The sequence below is a fragment of the Rhamphochromis sp. 'chilingali' genome, assembly GCF_963969265.1.
Source record: "Rhamphochromis sp. 'chilingali' genome assembly, chromosome: 14".
Taxonomy (NCBI): Eukaryota; Metazoa; Chordata; class Actinopteri; order Cichliformes; family Cichlidae; genus Rhamphochromis; species Rhamphochromis sp. 'chilingali'.
Genome location: NC_137941.1, coordinates 22,833,142 through 22,850,479, shown reverse-complemented (window position 1 = coordinate 22,850,479; position 17,338 = coordinate 22,833,142). Strand labels below are relative to the sequence as shown.

Here is a 17,338-nt window from a genome sequence, read left to right as displayed (position 1 = left end):
ATCCCAGGCCAGTCGCCACAGTCAAAGTTTCCACTGTACCATCTCTTTATCCTTCTAAACTTACAGCGGTACAGCCATCGTCTCCTGCTGCCTGGATGTTTGGAGTGTCCTGCTTTGCTCCTTTCCTGAATTCCTCTGACACACACACACACACACACACACACACACACACACACACACACACACACACACACACACACACACACACACACACACACACACACACACAAAGATCTGTCTGGCATGGATCCCGGACCTGTCTGTGGAGAATGACTGTGCTGACCTCAGCCAATTAACTGATCAGATATGGTGCTGATCTATTGCTGAAAAGCCTTAAACACATAACACATTAGGCTTTCTACTAGTCTGGAATCTGACTTTCTGGCACAAGCAGGCTGGCTTATCTAAGCCTAATAAAGGCTATTCCACAATAACATCTTATTTACTGAGACCCACAGTGTTACGGAGGATGTAAATCATTGTGTAGCTGATGAATAAAAATGTGTGTGTGTGTGTGTGTGTTAATAATGCGTGGCCTCAAGATAACTAGTCTGTTGTTTACTGGCCACACTATGTGAACTCTATAATGCTATTATTACGCATGAAGCATGGATAAATTAGTTTTAATTCCATTATATTTTGATTTTGAGAGGCTTTATTGTTGAATTCATTTTACCCTATCACATGTCAAGGCAGTCGCTTGAATTTGGCACACACTGGATCCTATACAGAGCAATCAGAACACCCTCATTAGAGAGTGTGTGCTAGTTCAGCGAGCGAGGAGTAGACAAGGTTCATTTCTCCTTTGTAAAACTGCAGCATATTGCATGCAATATTTTCATATCTGGTCCACATCTGTTTTTGTCATTATTTAAAGCTTCTGCTAAACAACATTTGTCAAATTCATCCATGCCTTACGTGTTATAATAGCCCTATGGAGCTTGGCTGCTATAGTGAGTCAACAACAGACTGCATTTCTCATAGCCACTCATCAATAAGTGCTACAACTTCTTATTCCCATGTACTACTTTCTAATGGGCACAAGTTATTGATGAAACGTACAATAACATTTTTCATGGCCGCGGAGCTCTTTTCCTGACTTCTTCCTCCTGGATGTGTGACTCTGTTTCCCACCCTTTCTCTACCATGCGACTGACTTCACTGTTTGTGTCATTTTGCAGGCGAGCAGAGAGTCTCCCATCTTTAGAGAGGGCGACCAAGTACAACCCCATGTATGAGAGTGAAGCGACCACAGGCTACAGTCACTACTACCGCCGCTACCCTGAAGCTCCCGTGTACAGCAGTGCCAGCGCTGAGGCCTCCACTGACTTCAGCAGCGAGGAGATACGACACATCTATGAGAACAACGAACTGACTAGGGAGGTTCGTGAGAGAACTACAGTCCAGTGGTTGAATTAGAAGAGAGGGTTGTCTTTTCTTTACCTCATTATTTCTTTTAACTCTTGGATTAGTAAGCAGAAGTAATTCCCAAGTCACCCTGTCTACTCTGTACACATAAAACACCAGGCTTAAGTTTATACAACACTCAGAAGACTGTTTGGCTCGAATTTTGTGAGAAAATTGCTGTGGCTGTTTGGGCTAAAAAACAAAAAAAGAGTGCAGTGCAGCTGGGAATTTTGAGGAAGTTACACACCAAGAGCAATACATATTAATTACACGTTTTACCTGTCTATGATGAAAAATAATTAATATCAGGTTTTTATTGCCATCTGCCTTTTGTTGACTTAAAATTCTTTGTGGCTTTTTTCTGATGTCATGTTTTCACTAAGCTGCAGCCTGTTGAGTTTACTGTTTATCTGCCTGTGATGTAATGTTCCTTCTGGACATATATCCTGTTCTTCTGTAGGAAATCCAAGACAGGATACGCATCATTGAGCTCTACGCTAAGGACCGGCAGTTTGCAGACTTTGTACGGCAGCACCAAGCGTAAGCGGCTCACTTGTTATCCTCTTTTTGGACTATGATCAGATAAAGAAACGGGCCAAACAAACCAGGCTGTGAGGAGAAGGGGAAGCGAGTTTGAGATACAGGAGGCCAACAGGACACATTTATCATTCCTAAATTGTCACCAGCCAGACCTGGAACTGATACAGTGAGGTTGAAACCATTACAAGATGCAGACATGTATTCCACTGCCAGCTTGCCTGGCGATAGCAGTTTCCCCGTGGTACTGATTGTTTTTAAGCCGTATCTGGTAATAGATCACCTCCAAACCAAGCTGAGTGAAATTGTAGTTCCATGTTGAATGTAATAAAGTAACTTATCAACCTCAGAAGTATCTAATGATATTATCTAATGTTACAGCATGGTGGCTCAGTGATTAGCACTGTTTTCTCACAGCAAAGGAGTCCTGGATTTGAACCCAAGCTGGGCACTTCTGTGTGGAGTGTGTGTGCTCTCTCCCATGTAATCCTGCCCATCCAAGCCCAAGACTTTCCCAAAAATAAGAGTTTCACTTCTTGCATAAATAAAGGTTAATATATGCTTTTTCTATGCCTCTGCATGTACTACAGTGTCCTGGATACCCAGAGAGAGAGCTCCTCTACACAGATATGAAGCCGTCCTGTGAACAGTGAGGTATTTTGCCTTAATCTGAACGCTTGTTCTTTTTTAGATTAGATTAGATAGAACTTTATTAATCCCTCGGGTGGGTTCCTCTGGGAAATTCGATTTCCAAAAAAGCACAGCACCGACAGAAGTTACAGAGTTACAGAATATTATATATACACACACACACACACACACACACACACACACACACACACACACACACACACACACACACACACACACACACACACACACACACACACACACACATATATAAATACAGAGACAATATAAATAAAATATACGAAGGGGATAAATAGAATAAATAGGAATAAAAAATAAAAATACAAGTGAATTGCACATTTCAAGTATTGAGTCTATTGCACTGTTGACTATTTACAAAAGTATTGCACAAAAGGTATTGCACAGTGAGGTGAAGAGGCACTACAGCTTAGTTGTTCCCCCCTCCTTTGTCCTCCTGTTTCCCCTCCCTCTCCCCTCCAGAGAGGAGTTAAACAGTCTGATGGCGTGTGGGACAAAGGAGTTTTTAAGTCTGTTAGTTCTTGTCTTTGGGAGAAGCAACCTGTCACTGAACAGACTCTTCTGGTTGTTAATGGCTGTGTGCAGAGGATGCCTGGCATTGTCCATAATGTCCATCAGTTTCTTTAATGTCCTTTTCTCTGCCACTGTCACCAGAGTGTCCAGCTTCATGCCGACCACAGAGCTAGCCCTCCTGATCAGTTTCTCCAGCCTGGATGAGTCCCTCTTTGCTGTGCTGCTCCCCCAGCACACCACAGCATAGAAAAGTACTCCAGAAACCACCGACTGGTAAAACATCCTCAGGAGCTTCCTGCAGATGTTAAAAGACCTCAGCCTCCTGAGGAAGTACAGTCGGCTTTGGGCTTTTTTATACAGGTGCTCTGTGTTGCATGACCAGTCCAGTTTATTGTCCACCCACAGCCCGAGGTACTTGTACTTGTTGACCACCTCCACCTCCTCCCCCTCTATCTGAACCGGCAGTGGACCTGCTCTAGACCTCCCGAAGTCCACAACCAGTTCCTTAGTCTTTGAGGTGTTGAGTTGCAGGTGGTTTGTGTGACTCCATGCGACAAAGTTCCTCACCAGACTTCTGTACTCCTCTTCCTGATCATCCCAGATACACCCCATGATGGCTGTGTCGTCTGCAAACTTCTGAATGTGGCATAATTCAGAGTTGTAGCAGAAGTCAGAGGTGTACAGGGTGAAGAGAAGAGGGGACAGCACAGTTCCCTGTGGTGCTCCTGTGCTGCTGACCACTGTGTCAGACGTGATGTCCTTCAGCCTGACGTACTGTGGTCTGTCGGTGAGGTAGTCGGAGATCCAAGCGACCAGGCAGGGGTCCACCTCCATCCTGTTCAGTTTTTCCTGAAGCATACAGGGCCGGATGGTATTAAAGGCACTGGAAAAGTCAAGAAACAGGATCCTGACCGTGCCTTTTCCCCCATCCAGGTGTGAGTGGGCTCTGTGTAGGAGGTACAGGATGGCATCCTCCACTCCGACACCCACCTTGTATGCAAACTGTAGTGGGTCCTGGGCATGTTGTACCTGTGGTCGGAGGAGGTTGAGGAAGAGCCGCTCTAGAGTCTTCATAAGATGTGACGTCAGTGCCACCGGTCGGAAGTCATTCAGCTCATTGGGCCGGTTCTTTTTGGGGACCGGGACGATGCAGGATGTCTTCCATAGGGCGGGCACTCTCCCCAGTCGCAGACTGAGGTTGAAGACTCGTTGTAGCGGCTCCCCAAGTTCAGCAGCACACGCCTTTAGCATCCTAGGACACACCTTGTCTGGGCCTGCTGCCTTTCTGGGGCGAAGCTTCCTCAGTTGTCTCCTGACCTGATCCACTGTGACACTGGGAGATGTTTGGGAGGAGGGGAGGGGGGGAGATGTCTTGCTGCTGAGAGAGGGATTGGAGGAGGGGGGTGTCATGGTGTCAGGAAGGGGGGGAAGCGAGGGAGGTAGGAGAGTGGGGATTGGACTCTGTAGTGAAGGTGAGGGTGAGGGTGGGGGGGTTGTGGGCTGGTCAAACCTGTTGAAGAAGTTGTTGAGTTCGTTTGCCTTCTCCACAGTCCCCCCCACTGTGCTTTTCTTGGTGTTGTGGCCTGTGATGGTTTTCACACCATTCCAGACCTCCCTCATATTGTTCCTCTCCAACTTCTGCTCCACCTTCCTCCTGTAGGTGTCCTTTGCTTCCCTCAGGCAGCGTTTCACCTCCCGCTGTGCTGCTTTCATCTCCTCCTTCACTTTGCTCCTGAAAGCAAACAATACTCCTTTTAACAATACTCCTCGATATAGTTCTTAAGAATGGTGATCAAGTAAGAAAAGAAATGTAATTTCTCATACATTTAAGAACAGCACCAGTTAATTCTTAACTTATTGTAATTTATCTTTTTCAGTAAAGAAAATTTAGATAACGAGAATTCAGGAAGCTGATTATTATCTATTTTGTACATAAGAGCAGGAAAACAAAAGATAAAAAAGATAAAGGGCAAGTAAATGACAAGGGGGGTTTAATACTCCAAACGAATTGATTGATTACCAGAGCAGATTGCCTAGGTTGGTGTAAACCGCACCGTAGATGGGAAGAAACTGAGCGTGCAGTAGATAAAGTACAGTAGATAATGATAAATGACGTCATACTTTTCCATTTTGCTTTTCCATTTTCAATGACCCATGGGTTACTGGCTCTCTGCAGATGTGGAAGAAATTAAAATCACTCAGGATTTAAATGATTTTCAACAACTTGTTCAGCATTTTTTAATGTATGCTTTTTATATTCTTTTTAAATTAGTGCAGACTAAAACAAAATGTAAAACATCGGACTGTTTTCTTTGTTTTTATGAGTGGTTGAGTACAGCACTATTACTAGTATAGGAGCAGTTAAGTGGCTGCTGGATTCAGCTTCATATGGTGAAATAAGATCGATATCAGTCTTTTCATCTGTCCCCAAAAACCAAATTTACATATTTCCAACAATTCCAAACTATTAAAGCCTGGCTCACCAGTGCACTCACAGCATATTGCACATGAATCACAGAGAAATAAGACATTTCCTAAAACTTAATGTTAAATTCATTTTGCTGAATCAAGAGCATGTGCTCAATCATTAGAGATAATACATTCAAAGGCAAAATATAGTAACTATATAGTTTTGAGTGTGTACCATACTGTATATTTTGTTTTGTTTGTAACTTTCATACTGACACTCCTCTCACCCTTCACAGAAACGCACCTGTGTTTCTCAACGTCAAGCTCCCCGTCAAGACTGTCATCTTTTCTTTGCCACAATTCTCAGAGCCTGGATTGCACTGCTTAAACTGGACTGTCTCACAGCATACGTCTCTCCACAAAAAGTCTGCGTCCGTCTCTGCCTGTGCGAGGGCAGAGGTGCTGATGCTTCTTCCTCCGCCCTCAGTGCCTTCTCTTGACAGGGTGAGCTTGTTGTGACATCAGGGGATGCGTCTGCTGCTTATTCATCGGACATTTCCCTGCAAGGAAAAGTAGACCGCATCCTGTTACTTGAAATTTTGACAGATGAACTGCATCAAGTAGTATTTTTATTTAGTATGGGCTCTTTTCATCATGCCTACCTGTCCATTCTTAAAAGGGAAGAACATAAATACATGTGAATATGTATGTACTGTATGTATATAGCTAAACTGATGTCTGGTAGGGAAGATTTTTCTCTTTACAGTAGGGATTCTCAGAGAGATACTGAGAAAGCAACTTTTTTAGTAAATGGTGCTATTTTAATATTAAATGCTCTTTGAAATGTAGGTCTGCAATGATTCGCTTTTACAATTTAAAAGCAACACCAATAAACCAATTATGTATATTTGGATATTATCCTACATTAAAAGGATAGTTCAGCATTTTCAGATGTACGCTTCTCAGTTTCTGACAGAGTCTGTCAGGTTGGCTTTAACATATTAACTCAAGACGAGCGTGTTTTTATGTAGATTTTTTTTAGTTTTATTTGGGAAATTTACTTGTCAAAGTGAAACCAGAAAGCTGGCAGTGGAATTCTGATCAGTCATTCCTGAAAAAAAGCTAAAAGGCCACAACTACAACTATGTGTAAAGAGAACAGTATTAATCTTTGAATTCATTTGTCTTCAGTCCAATTGCGACAGGTGAAATAGCTGAAAAATAGCCACACAGTCTGCCTTCACAAGCATTTGTGAAAGAATGGGTCTTTGTAATGAGTTCTCTGATTTTGAGGATATGATGCCACCGTACAACAAATCACTTCATAAAATTTCTTCCCACTACAATCAACTGAAATTGGTGTAACAAAAACTCCAAACCTCCTCTGTTGTTAACATCAGCACCGTAACTGTGCGCCAAGAGCTTCATGTCATAGGTCTCATTGGCTGAGCAGGTCGTCCAGATGTAATGTGTAGGTGGGCAAGTACTTTTCTACATATAGTGTTATATAAATATTGAAGATTTGTTACATCTTTATAGCCGTCTGTACAAAAATATGCTTCACTATGTGCGTCAAAGAACAAAAACATAAAAAGAGGGTTTTCGCCACTTGAAAAACTTTATATGTGGATTTGCCTTTAGCGGTGCTCCAGACAGAGCCAGGCAATAAAGTTTCTGCTTATATTCAGTTTTTGTACGTTTGGATGTGCAGATATCGAAGAGGTATTCATCTTCCTCTAAACGTACTCCAGGAACAATGTATGTCACAAAATCAAACTATTCCTTTAAGGTGGCCAAAAGCAGCGAACTTGTTAAGTGTTAGACTGTTTCTGTTTCTCTTCATAAATGACAAACTTTGGTGTTTGTTTATAGTGTATGACAAAGCAGACAAGAGTGAAAAAAATGCTGGTGAGGGAAGAAAGGCAGAGAGCATGAACCTTCTACAGCTCAGAAATAAGTGAAAACACGTTTCAGTGGAAAAATGCTCCAAGGCAAGCGGCCCAGGGATTTGACCAAATGATGTGCTTTCAGATGTAAAATGCAATGCAAACTGGAAGAACAGGAAAAACTAGGATGAGCGAACTGATAAACAACATATGCTCTTTGGAAAGATGACCTCAAGCTATGTCTTCTGCTGAGAGAAGCTGTACGGTTACCAGCGATTTTTTAAAAAAGTGATCTGTCCTTTGTCTGCTTATCTGGCCACGATACTCTTCTTTAATCTGAAACCTTCTGACAGACTAAACCCAGTGCTTTCTTTGGCATTCCCATCCATTCCTCCCTGGATTTGTTGGACTTGACCCTTTTGGTCCTTTTAGAGGACCCTAATAGCTACAACCCAGTTAGTTTTTATCGTCATCCAGTTTATCCGCTGATTCTGTTATAGGAGGCCACAATATTATAATGTTGGATATAAATAATGTCCTAGCTTCTTGTTTACATAGCACATATCCCATCCTTTGGTCTTCTGTTAGAGCTCTACACAAGTGAGAAAAACAACACTGGTGGAACGGACTCTTATGATATTGTCATGCCTTTTGCAACTTATTTTCAATTTGTATATGTATGCTTTTTTTTGTCTGCATACAGTTTTTACCACCACCATTTATAACATCCGCTACCTGGACAAACAAGCCAATCATCACATACAGTGTCCTGCCATTAAAATAGCAGTTGTCCTGTAGGATGTAAATTGTGTGTGTTTGCAGTGTTTCAACATTTTCTTTTTATACTGATGACACCATGTTAACAGTGTTATCATGCTGTGCAGCTGTGTAAAGGACTAATAAGGTGTAACAAGTACAAAAATAAAATATTTTATTATAAAATGAAGAATCCACTCCTGTGTGAAGAATCACGAAGCACATTTACGTTAAAATTTTACTTTCCATTTACCACCATGGTACTGGACATTATTTACACACTGTCTGCAAATTACGATGTCATGTTGGCAACTGCTAAGCATAAACCTAGCAGCAAATATTACATTTCAGTCAGCAGGAATCTTGTTAAAAGAACATTGCTATTTATATTCATCAGCCACATTGTTAGGTACACCTATTCAACTGCTGCAGTTAATGAAAATGTGTATCAGCCAGTCACATGGCAGCAATTCAGTACATTTAGCTAAGCAGAGATGGCCAAGATGACCTGCTGAATTTCAAATCAAACATCAGGAAGGAAAGTGATTTCAGTGACTTTGAACGTGACATGATTGTCAGATTGTCATGGTGTCAGATGGTCTGGTCCATAGGTCCATACCAGGAACTGCTGATCTACTAGGATTTTCCCACACAACCATCTTAGGGTTTACAATGAATGCTCTAAAAGGGAATACTTATCTGACATGTTCTTTGGTTGAAAATGTTTTCATTTCAGAAGTAAGAGAAGAACGCCCTGACTGCTTTGAGCTGATTGGAAGGTAACAGTAAGTCAAATAACCACTCGTTACAAGTATGCAGAAGAGCATCACTGTATCAAAACACATCAAATCTTTAAGCAGATGGGCTACAGCTGCAGAGCACGCCTGGTATCACTCCTGTCAGCTAAAAACAGGAAAGTAAGGATTTTCACCAACTCATCAAAATTGGTCAAAGAAGACGTTAGCTGGTCTGATGAGTCAAAAAGCATGGATCTATGCAGTTCAAGCTGCTGCTTGTGGGGCTGACACATCTATCTACTGCTATCATACCACTAAGGAAAAATTGTTTCCAGCACCCTGTTACATCTATTCTATGAAGAATTAAGGTAGTTATGAAAGCAAAAGGGGGTCAAACCCAGTACTAGCAAAATGTACCTTTTCAAGTGGGCAGTGAGTAAATATCTGCTTTCATTTATATTTGGTGGCATTGCTCTGTCGTTAGACAGAACAGCAGCTGATGCAAGATCCAAACATACTGAGCTCAGCGGACCTTGCAGGTGTCAGACATGACATCAAAAGGAGGAGGTGGGTTGCAAAGTGGCTTGCATATGTGCAGCGACTGCTGGCAGGCAGTCTAAGGCAGCTGAAGTTGTGTGCCTTAAATAGCATTTGCCAGTTGGATATGAAGAAGGAATGTAGAAGAAGCTGAATGACTACATGATGTGTGCTGGCACTGAGACCAGCTTTTATTAGTTGATCTGCCAGGACTGAGAGGTGAGTTTGATGTTGGCTGTCTGGAGTATGTTTAAAAAATGCTGCTTGCATGTTGACACAGCTGAAATAGCAACAGTCCTATAACAGACTCAATAATTCTCCGACATTCTGAACACCATACTTTAGTCTCTTTCGACTCTGAGAAAAATGAGATAGAACTTGAATATATTAGTACAGTTCTGAACAGACACTTAAATATTAATACTCCCATTGCTGCTTGTACAAAGATTTCGCTAATAATTTTACTTTCTCCTGTAGAGTATGAGGCTATCCCACATAATCTGAAGAGCAGACAAACCTCAGCACTGCAGGTTTGTCTACTACATGACAGTTTCTAAATTAGTATGTATGAGTAATCAGTCTGTGACATACACATATATACAGATCCAGGATCTGGCTGCGTAATTTAACGCCTATGCACAAGCCTGGGACACTGTGTAAACATACCATTAGTCTGGTGAAACAATACAGATCTGAACAGTGTGTCAATGTGCTGCATACATAGAAAATTGGATGCAGCTGCCCTCTTTTTGTTATGTTTTTGGTATGAGCTATTGTTCCAGAGGTTTGGATTGTATTTGGTGTGGTTTGGTGAGGTCAGTGGGTGTTCCAGCTGTCAGCAATAACATCACTTAATTTTAATATTAGAAAAGCTGAATCACCATGGTAATCAAGCAGGAGGGTGTGCCTACTTTTGGTCTCAGAGTGTTAAATATTAATAAAAATGGGAAGGAGCACTGAATGAATCTTGATCATTTCCAGTTTGGACTGTTTATCAGGTTGACATTGATTCATAGCTGGGCAACATGAGCGAAAAAGGGAAAACACCAAGTAATTTCATTAGAAGATTGACAAACACATATGAAGTTCCAGCAGTGAGGGGAAACTCCTGAACTGCTGTGGCTGACGTCTGTTCAACCTACTGCCAATTATGCGGGTGTCTCTAATTTATGACAAACCAATTTCTTCAGAAAAAGGTTTGGATTTTCGTAAACCTTGTAACCCTGCTGTATGAGTAATCACAGTAAAATAAGGAGTAATAAATTATCATTTTCGGACCATTTGGTGGCTTTGGGTGAAGATCAGTGGGTGTCAATGCCTATAAAATGTGAAAACAGGAAAATATAAGATTCAGTCTTTAGCCTAGATGGCCTTTTTGTGTATTTTATCTGTTTCATAGTTTCTCTGAGCTCACTTAAACATGACATCAGTTTTGAAATAATTTGCATGTATGTTTCTATTGTACATGTATTATATTGTTTGGGCACATGCCAGAAAGTTGATTTTGTTCATCTGGACGCAGTGATTTTAGTGGGAGAAAAGCTTCATCAGTCAAAGAACTGACTTTTTCAGTCTCGGTTTACTGAAGGTTTTCCCAGCCATATGAACACTACAGTTTCACAATGACTCAAACTAGCACCCCTGCCTAACAACGAGCTCAGCTTCGTTATTGTCAATATGCAAATTGCCTAACTGACTATGAGTACTATTCACAGAGATTTGTGGAATGGCAGCAATCACAGCACCGTAAAGTCAGGAAAGATGTACTCTTAGGCCCTCTCCCTGCTTCAGAGATGATTGTTCCCTTTTCACATAGATAGCTTCCCTGACTCTGCTCAAAGCAGCCTTTCTCCCTGTCCAAGAGGAAATGCACATCCTCATCATTGAAAGACTGGCTCTGATGAGGCAGCTTTTCTGTGTTGTGATATCTGCTTAGCCAGAAGTTGTTTGGTTTCCCCAGTTTATATCTTAGGCTGGAGTTGCCCTTTTTCTCTCCTGGATTGCCTGGAGAATTCTTTAGGCATTTTCTCAGTTTTGACAAATGGCCACCTGGGATAACCACATTTACTCAGGGCCTTTTGGACAGGATATTCTGCTTCCCTTGCCACTGTGTCTCTGTGTTGTTGTGTCCAGATGACACCCAGTTTGTGCTCCAATGGATTATAAGAGTCAAATTTCAAATACTGTACGCATTGGTTTATGGTAATGGTAAATGGTAATTTCACACTCTAGTCATGCAAGTCTGTCTTTTTTTTATATCCTCTCTGGTGAACTTGATATGTTTGTCCACTGAGTTAATGTGTTCAGTGATTTGTGGCATGTCCAATGACTTGTTTTTCACACAAGTGTCATCCGCATGCCTGGAACAGTGGCTCGGTGGTGTTCTGTGGTCAGTGTTGGGAAGGTTACTTTTAAAATGTATTCCACTACAGATTACAGAATACATGCCCCAAAATGTATTTTGTATCGTATTCTGTTACGTTACTCAATGACAGTAACGTATTCTGAATACTTTGAATTACTTAATATATTATCATGCTTTTTACAACTACATGAATGTGAGTTATTACTATTACTGAAGGTCCGCAGCTCCGAACCATAGTAAAGGGACCTCTGGTCAATACGTCGTTCCGTGTTGGGCTCTTAGCCAAAAAATAGCTTGTTGTCTGGGTCAACTTTGCTAGTGAGAGACAGAGAGAGGCGTTGAAAGGCTGCTCCAACGGAACTTATTGTTTTCGGAGGAAAACACGAACACAGTGTACAGTCGAGTCTTAATAGCTTACTTACAACTGGGCTCGTCAGGCACTCTTCTTGGCTGCAGTGGTTATTATTATACTTACATGCTTCCAGCTCCCGTTTCAGCTCGATGACAACTCGTACTTTTCCACTCTCCCTTTTCTCCCTCCTCACGCTCACAGACACATAACGTGTATGGCAGTCCATTCTCCCTGCAGCACGGACTATACTGCCCATGAGGCTACATTCTTTAGGGATATGCCTGTAGCATTCTGCCTATTAGCTTAGCACAACAACAACAACAACAACAACAAAAAGGCGCTCTCTCACCCAGGAAACACACAGTCACCCTGTAACCGTGGTAACCGTAACGCTGCCGCCTGCAACAACAGAACATAGCTGTCAAACAAAACCCAAAGAGTCCTGACCCGTGACAATATGAAACAGGAAAATACCGCCGTGTAATCCATTTATTTCAACAAAGTAACTGTTAACGTTAAAACGTTAAATGTGAAATAAGTCAGTCTGTGGCCATACATTATTACCAAAGGAAAACTAACAAAAACAGAAACGGGCAGCTATTAGCTTCGGTTTTTTGTTTTGTATTTTAGCTAGCAGTGTTGGGATGCTGTCACCTAAATAACAAACAACCAGGGCAGCAGGGCCATCAACAACAGAAGAAAACGGACTTTAACATCAAACAGTGAGTTACATCTTTCTTTCCCAATGAACTAGTGTGTCTTAAAATCATTACATAGTTAAGTTAGATTTTCTATTTTCTGTACTTATTTGTAGTTTAACCTCCTAAGACAGGAACTCTTCCACGACATGCATTTGTAATTTCTCTTTGATATTTGGGCATATTGGGGCCCGATGAATGTAAAAACAAAGAATTACCAGATTTTTTTTAACCTTATTTTTGTTTTTAAGAAAAATAAGAGCCACATATGAGGATATTCGTTTAAATTTTTGATAGAACAGTAGCAGTATTATGTCCTCGTAAGTGGATATCAGGCCCATGTAGAGCAAAATTTAGTATTTTAGTCTAAATAACCCAAAATGTGATGTTCACATATGTGGAAGCCAGGTCCTAGGAGGTTAAGGAGCCTGCTGCTGAAAGTTTTTCTATTTGACTGGTGTGCTGTGACAGGTGTTGTCCAGTATGTTCAGCGGTTTTTGAAACATCCTTCTCTCAAGTGTTGTAGGGGCTACACAACACTGAGCCAGGCTTTCTAATCAGCTTGTTTAGCCTCCTGGTGTCACTGGCTCTTGTGATGCTACCACAACTGCAAAGTTGCACTGGCAACACCGAGAAAATATGCAACATTTTACATTTTGCTGCACACATTAAAAGACCTGAACTTTGTCAAGTAGAGCCTGCTCTGTCCTTTTTTGTACACAGCCTCAGTGTTACACTTCTAGTCCACTCTGTTGCAGCTCTTCACCACCTCTACCTTTTCTAGAGTGGTGTTCAAATTAAGCCTCCTTCTAAAATCCAACAATTTCCTTTGTGTTGGCCTCTTTTAGTACCGCAGGAGGAAGCCTGCTAATGTACTGTGCTGTATGTTATACTTCAAAGTGGCTGGCCTTCAGAGCAGCTGGACTCCAGAGCAGTTTTAACTACTTGCAGGACCTCTTTTCAATTTCTATTATCTTTGGATCAGTAATTTCACACACATCAAACAGGGACAGCGCATGAGCATCCATCGTGTCGAACCATAATTCACAGCATTCCTTGAAGTATAAACAGGTGTTTTGCATCAATTTGTTTAGGTATTAGCAGCTTGTCAGTGAAGTACTACAGTCAGGTCAGGGGTGTCAAACATAAGGCCCCGGGGCCAGAATTAGCCCAGCAAAGACTCCAAATGAGCCCCACTAGAAACTTTGGAAAACATGAACAACCTTGTTATGAAACATGTTGCATTTTGTCTCCTGTAGATGTGAAAAAGAGTTTCCTCCTAGCTGAAGTTGTTTCCTACATGCAGGCTGGTGGTGGACACTTATATTCCTGTCAGTCTGCGATCCTGCTGTGCGAAAATCTCTGGAGCCAAAGAAATGGTGTTCGGGTCAGCCCTAGACATTTATGATCAAGTTGTATTAGAACTTTATCACTTTTAATAGCATTGTCTTTCTTATTATTCATTCTCTCCTGCTCCTTTCACCAGGTCCCTCCTTGTCATTACTTTTTTTTCTCTGTATGCCTGATCAAGACCCATAATTGTTTCCAGTGTATCTCTTGTGGGAGCGAGTTTGAGGGATGGAAGGCGGGAGCAAATCAGATCAAGGAAAGAGTCAGAAAAGGCACATGGCTTTAGTACTTCTCTGTTTCAGTCCACGTGCTTCACCAGCAGTGTATTGCATGTAATGGGTTCATATGCATCTATGTCACCTTTAGCTGTCTCACTGAGTTGATGGACATTGCCACAGGCCACAGCCTTCTCAGTTTTAAAACTAGACCAAGCGGCTCAGTTTCAACAGATGGTTGTGTGAATTGGCATTGTTTAGCTCACTGTTTCACGTCTCTGTAATCACTGTGAAAGCATACAAACTTTACGTGTGGCTGAACTTTGGGAAACGATTGGCCTTTTATTTCTGCAGTATTTAAAAAAAGAAAAAGAGAAAAAATATATCCAGTGGCGCTCTGGAGTCAAGTTTCCATGAGCGCTTCTTTATTTTGTTTGTATCTTAGCTATATGTTGTTGACATGAGGCAGTGTCCTACTGGTGGTACCATGAGTTGGAGTTAATGTGCCAAGAAAGGCAGGAAAAGAGAGAAGATTGCTCACTAATAGACATGGACAGTATCTGAAATTAACATGCTGCAGAATTGTTTGGTCTGTTTGTGCTGTTGGCAAAGTGATCAGTCATCTTGGAAAAATAGCTGTTGCAGTCGTTTAATATTTATATTTCTCCTATTTATTTATACAAATAAGTAGGAGATAAATATGGGACTGATTTTATACATATTATTTTTATGTGTCCCCTGCGATGCATAGGTCCTGCTCTACTATAAAAATATCATTTTAGTCCATTGACAAACAACATGATGGTGTCATATTTGAATGGTAATCTTTTTAATGAAGTACATTTGTTAAAGAAGTAGATGATGTTGTTCTGAGCATGATACAATGCTTTTAAAATGTGCTTTGCATAAATGCTAAAAATGTGCCAGTTTTCCTGGTTTGCTTGCTAACGGGACTGGTCAAGTTTTTGTTTAACAAACAATAATAAGAGTAATAATATCATAATAATAATATTGTAAGCCATCATCAGACTCTTCACTCTTTTCTGTATTGCCCCTCTGCTCTGTGGCCCATGAAATCACATAAATGTGTGTCATTCTGCATTTGGTTTTCCATAAAAACTTTTTTGGATCATAATGCTGACACCAAATCTTAGGCAGTAGATGGGCTTCATCCAGGTATCAGTCAGGTAGAATATTTGCTTGATATAATTCATTATAGAGTTTAGCCTTGGATGTCTCTGCACTAGAGTCTGGAGATACATTTTAGCACAACAGCGTGTTGATTTCATTTTGTTGTTGCATCCCTCATTTTTCAGCCTGAATCTATCCACAAATCCCTCTCTGAGCATAATTCCAGTATTTTTGCGATTAAAATGATGTATTGCATTTTGCGTGTTAGATTCCTTTTCTTGCTTGGCAGTCACAGCCTAGGGCTTCTCTCGCTCTCACTCTGTCACCCTGAGACCTGGTGTTTTGTGAGGTAACTTCTCTGCGAGTGATTTATACGACACAGATGTTCAGGGATGAGCTCTTGGGAAGTAGTTCAGTGTCTGTGTGATGAGTGTAATGCCTTTAGCTGTGAAACAGAGGTGTCTAAAGAAGTCGGAAAGGAAAACAGTTAGGATACTGTTTTCTACTCTTTTTTTTTCTTCTTCAGAGGAATGCGATTCCATTCTAAAAGCATCCAGACAAAGCAAATTTGTGCGGTTGTGCATTGTTAGAGTCAAAGATTTTATCACAAATGTATAGCATTGTCAGATGAACTCAAGCTACACTCTGAGTGAGGTGTGTCCACACAGAAAATACTTGACTTGTAGTTTTGCGCTTTCCTCACCTGTGCTTGACCTTTCACAAGTCCGATGCTCCAGTGCAGCTGCCCACACAGGTGGTGTGGAGCTTGCAGGAAGTCATTTTTCCTCGCTAACACTGATTGGTGTTATTAATTTTCATGTAGTAACTGATTTTTTTTAAGATTATCTGCTATACCTTCTCTACAGAAGCACAGGCTTATCTTAGGTCACAAGTCTTTCTGTCACAAACAGCTTTGATTCTCATCCTTCTTTAATCAGGGTTAGGCTCGGAGCAGGATTTTTGGCAGCAACACTAACCAGCTGAGTATTTTTCAGTATCAGTTTGATTTGTTGGCACCATTTGTTCCTTTGTTTTGGTGATTGTTGGTATGTTGTTCAAACACTAAAGGTTCAGTCATAGGCTGGAATAGTCACAGGTTTAAAAAAACAACAACAAACCTTTGATGTAGTGAGGGATTTGTCCCCAGTGACACAAAAAATGCAAAGTGAATACTTTTTTCCAACACTTTTTCCAATTATGATCCTTTTCAGTTACATGTGTGTAATGGAGACTGCATTATTTATAACTGAACTGGAAATACAAGAGTGTGAAAAACATGATCTCAGCTATCTTGTTCCAGACTTTCTGTCAGCAGAGTCCTCCTCGGGGTGAGTTGGAACAAATGGTTCATAGGGAAAAGGATGCCGCAGGGAAACCTCTGGCGCATCAGCTTATAGAGGGAGACATGTATTGCTTGTTTGCATTAGGAAGAAGCTGCTTGAATGGCCTTTGAGCTCACTGTATTACCCTATTTAGATTTCAGTAGCAACACTGTTAAATCCTAAAAATAGGGGAAAAATCCCTAATAACAAAGTAACAAAGTTCCTTAATAATGTCTGAATGTGAGGTTATAGTTTTTTAAAGCAATGGCTTTATGACATCTGGATCTTTGTTGTTTTTGGTTGGAACGGTCTGCTCCGTACTGTTAATGAGGGAAGACGGTCACTCAAAGTGAGATCAAAGTTTCAAACATTCCTCCTTTTTTAGTCAGCTTTCTGAGTGAAATTACAAAACTCTGGCTTCCATGGACTCACAAGTTTTAAGTAGTGACTGAAAG

At 41.1% G+C, this 17,338-nt stretch overlaps 1 protein-coding gene across 1 annotated transcript in view; it reads left to right on the top strand.

The window, feature by feature from the left end:
- The window catches only part of impg2a (interphotoreceptor matrix proteoglycan 2a), a 37,424-nt gene extending 29,096 nt beyond the window's left edge, over positions 1–8,328 (top strand). Inside the window, exons 19-22 of the mRNA XM_080903647.1 lie at positions 1,182–1,383; positions 1,868–1,947; positions 2,535–2,598; positions 5,832–8,328. Coding sequence (XP_080759773.1) covers positions 1,182–1,383; positions 1,868–1,947; positions 2,535–2,577 — 325 coding nt within the window. The 3' untranslated portion in view covers positions 2,578–2,598; positions 5,832–8,328. The remainder of the gene's footprint in view (positions 1–1,181; positions 1,384–1,867; positions 1,948–2,534; positions 2,599–5,831) is intronic.
- The last annotated feature ends 9,010 nt before the right edge of the window (positions 8,329–17,338 follow it).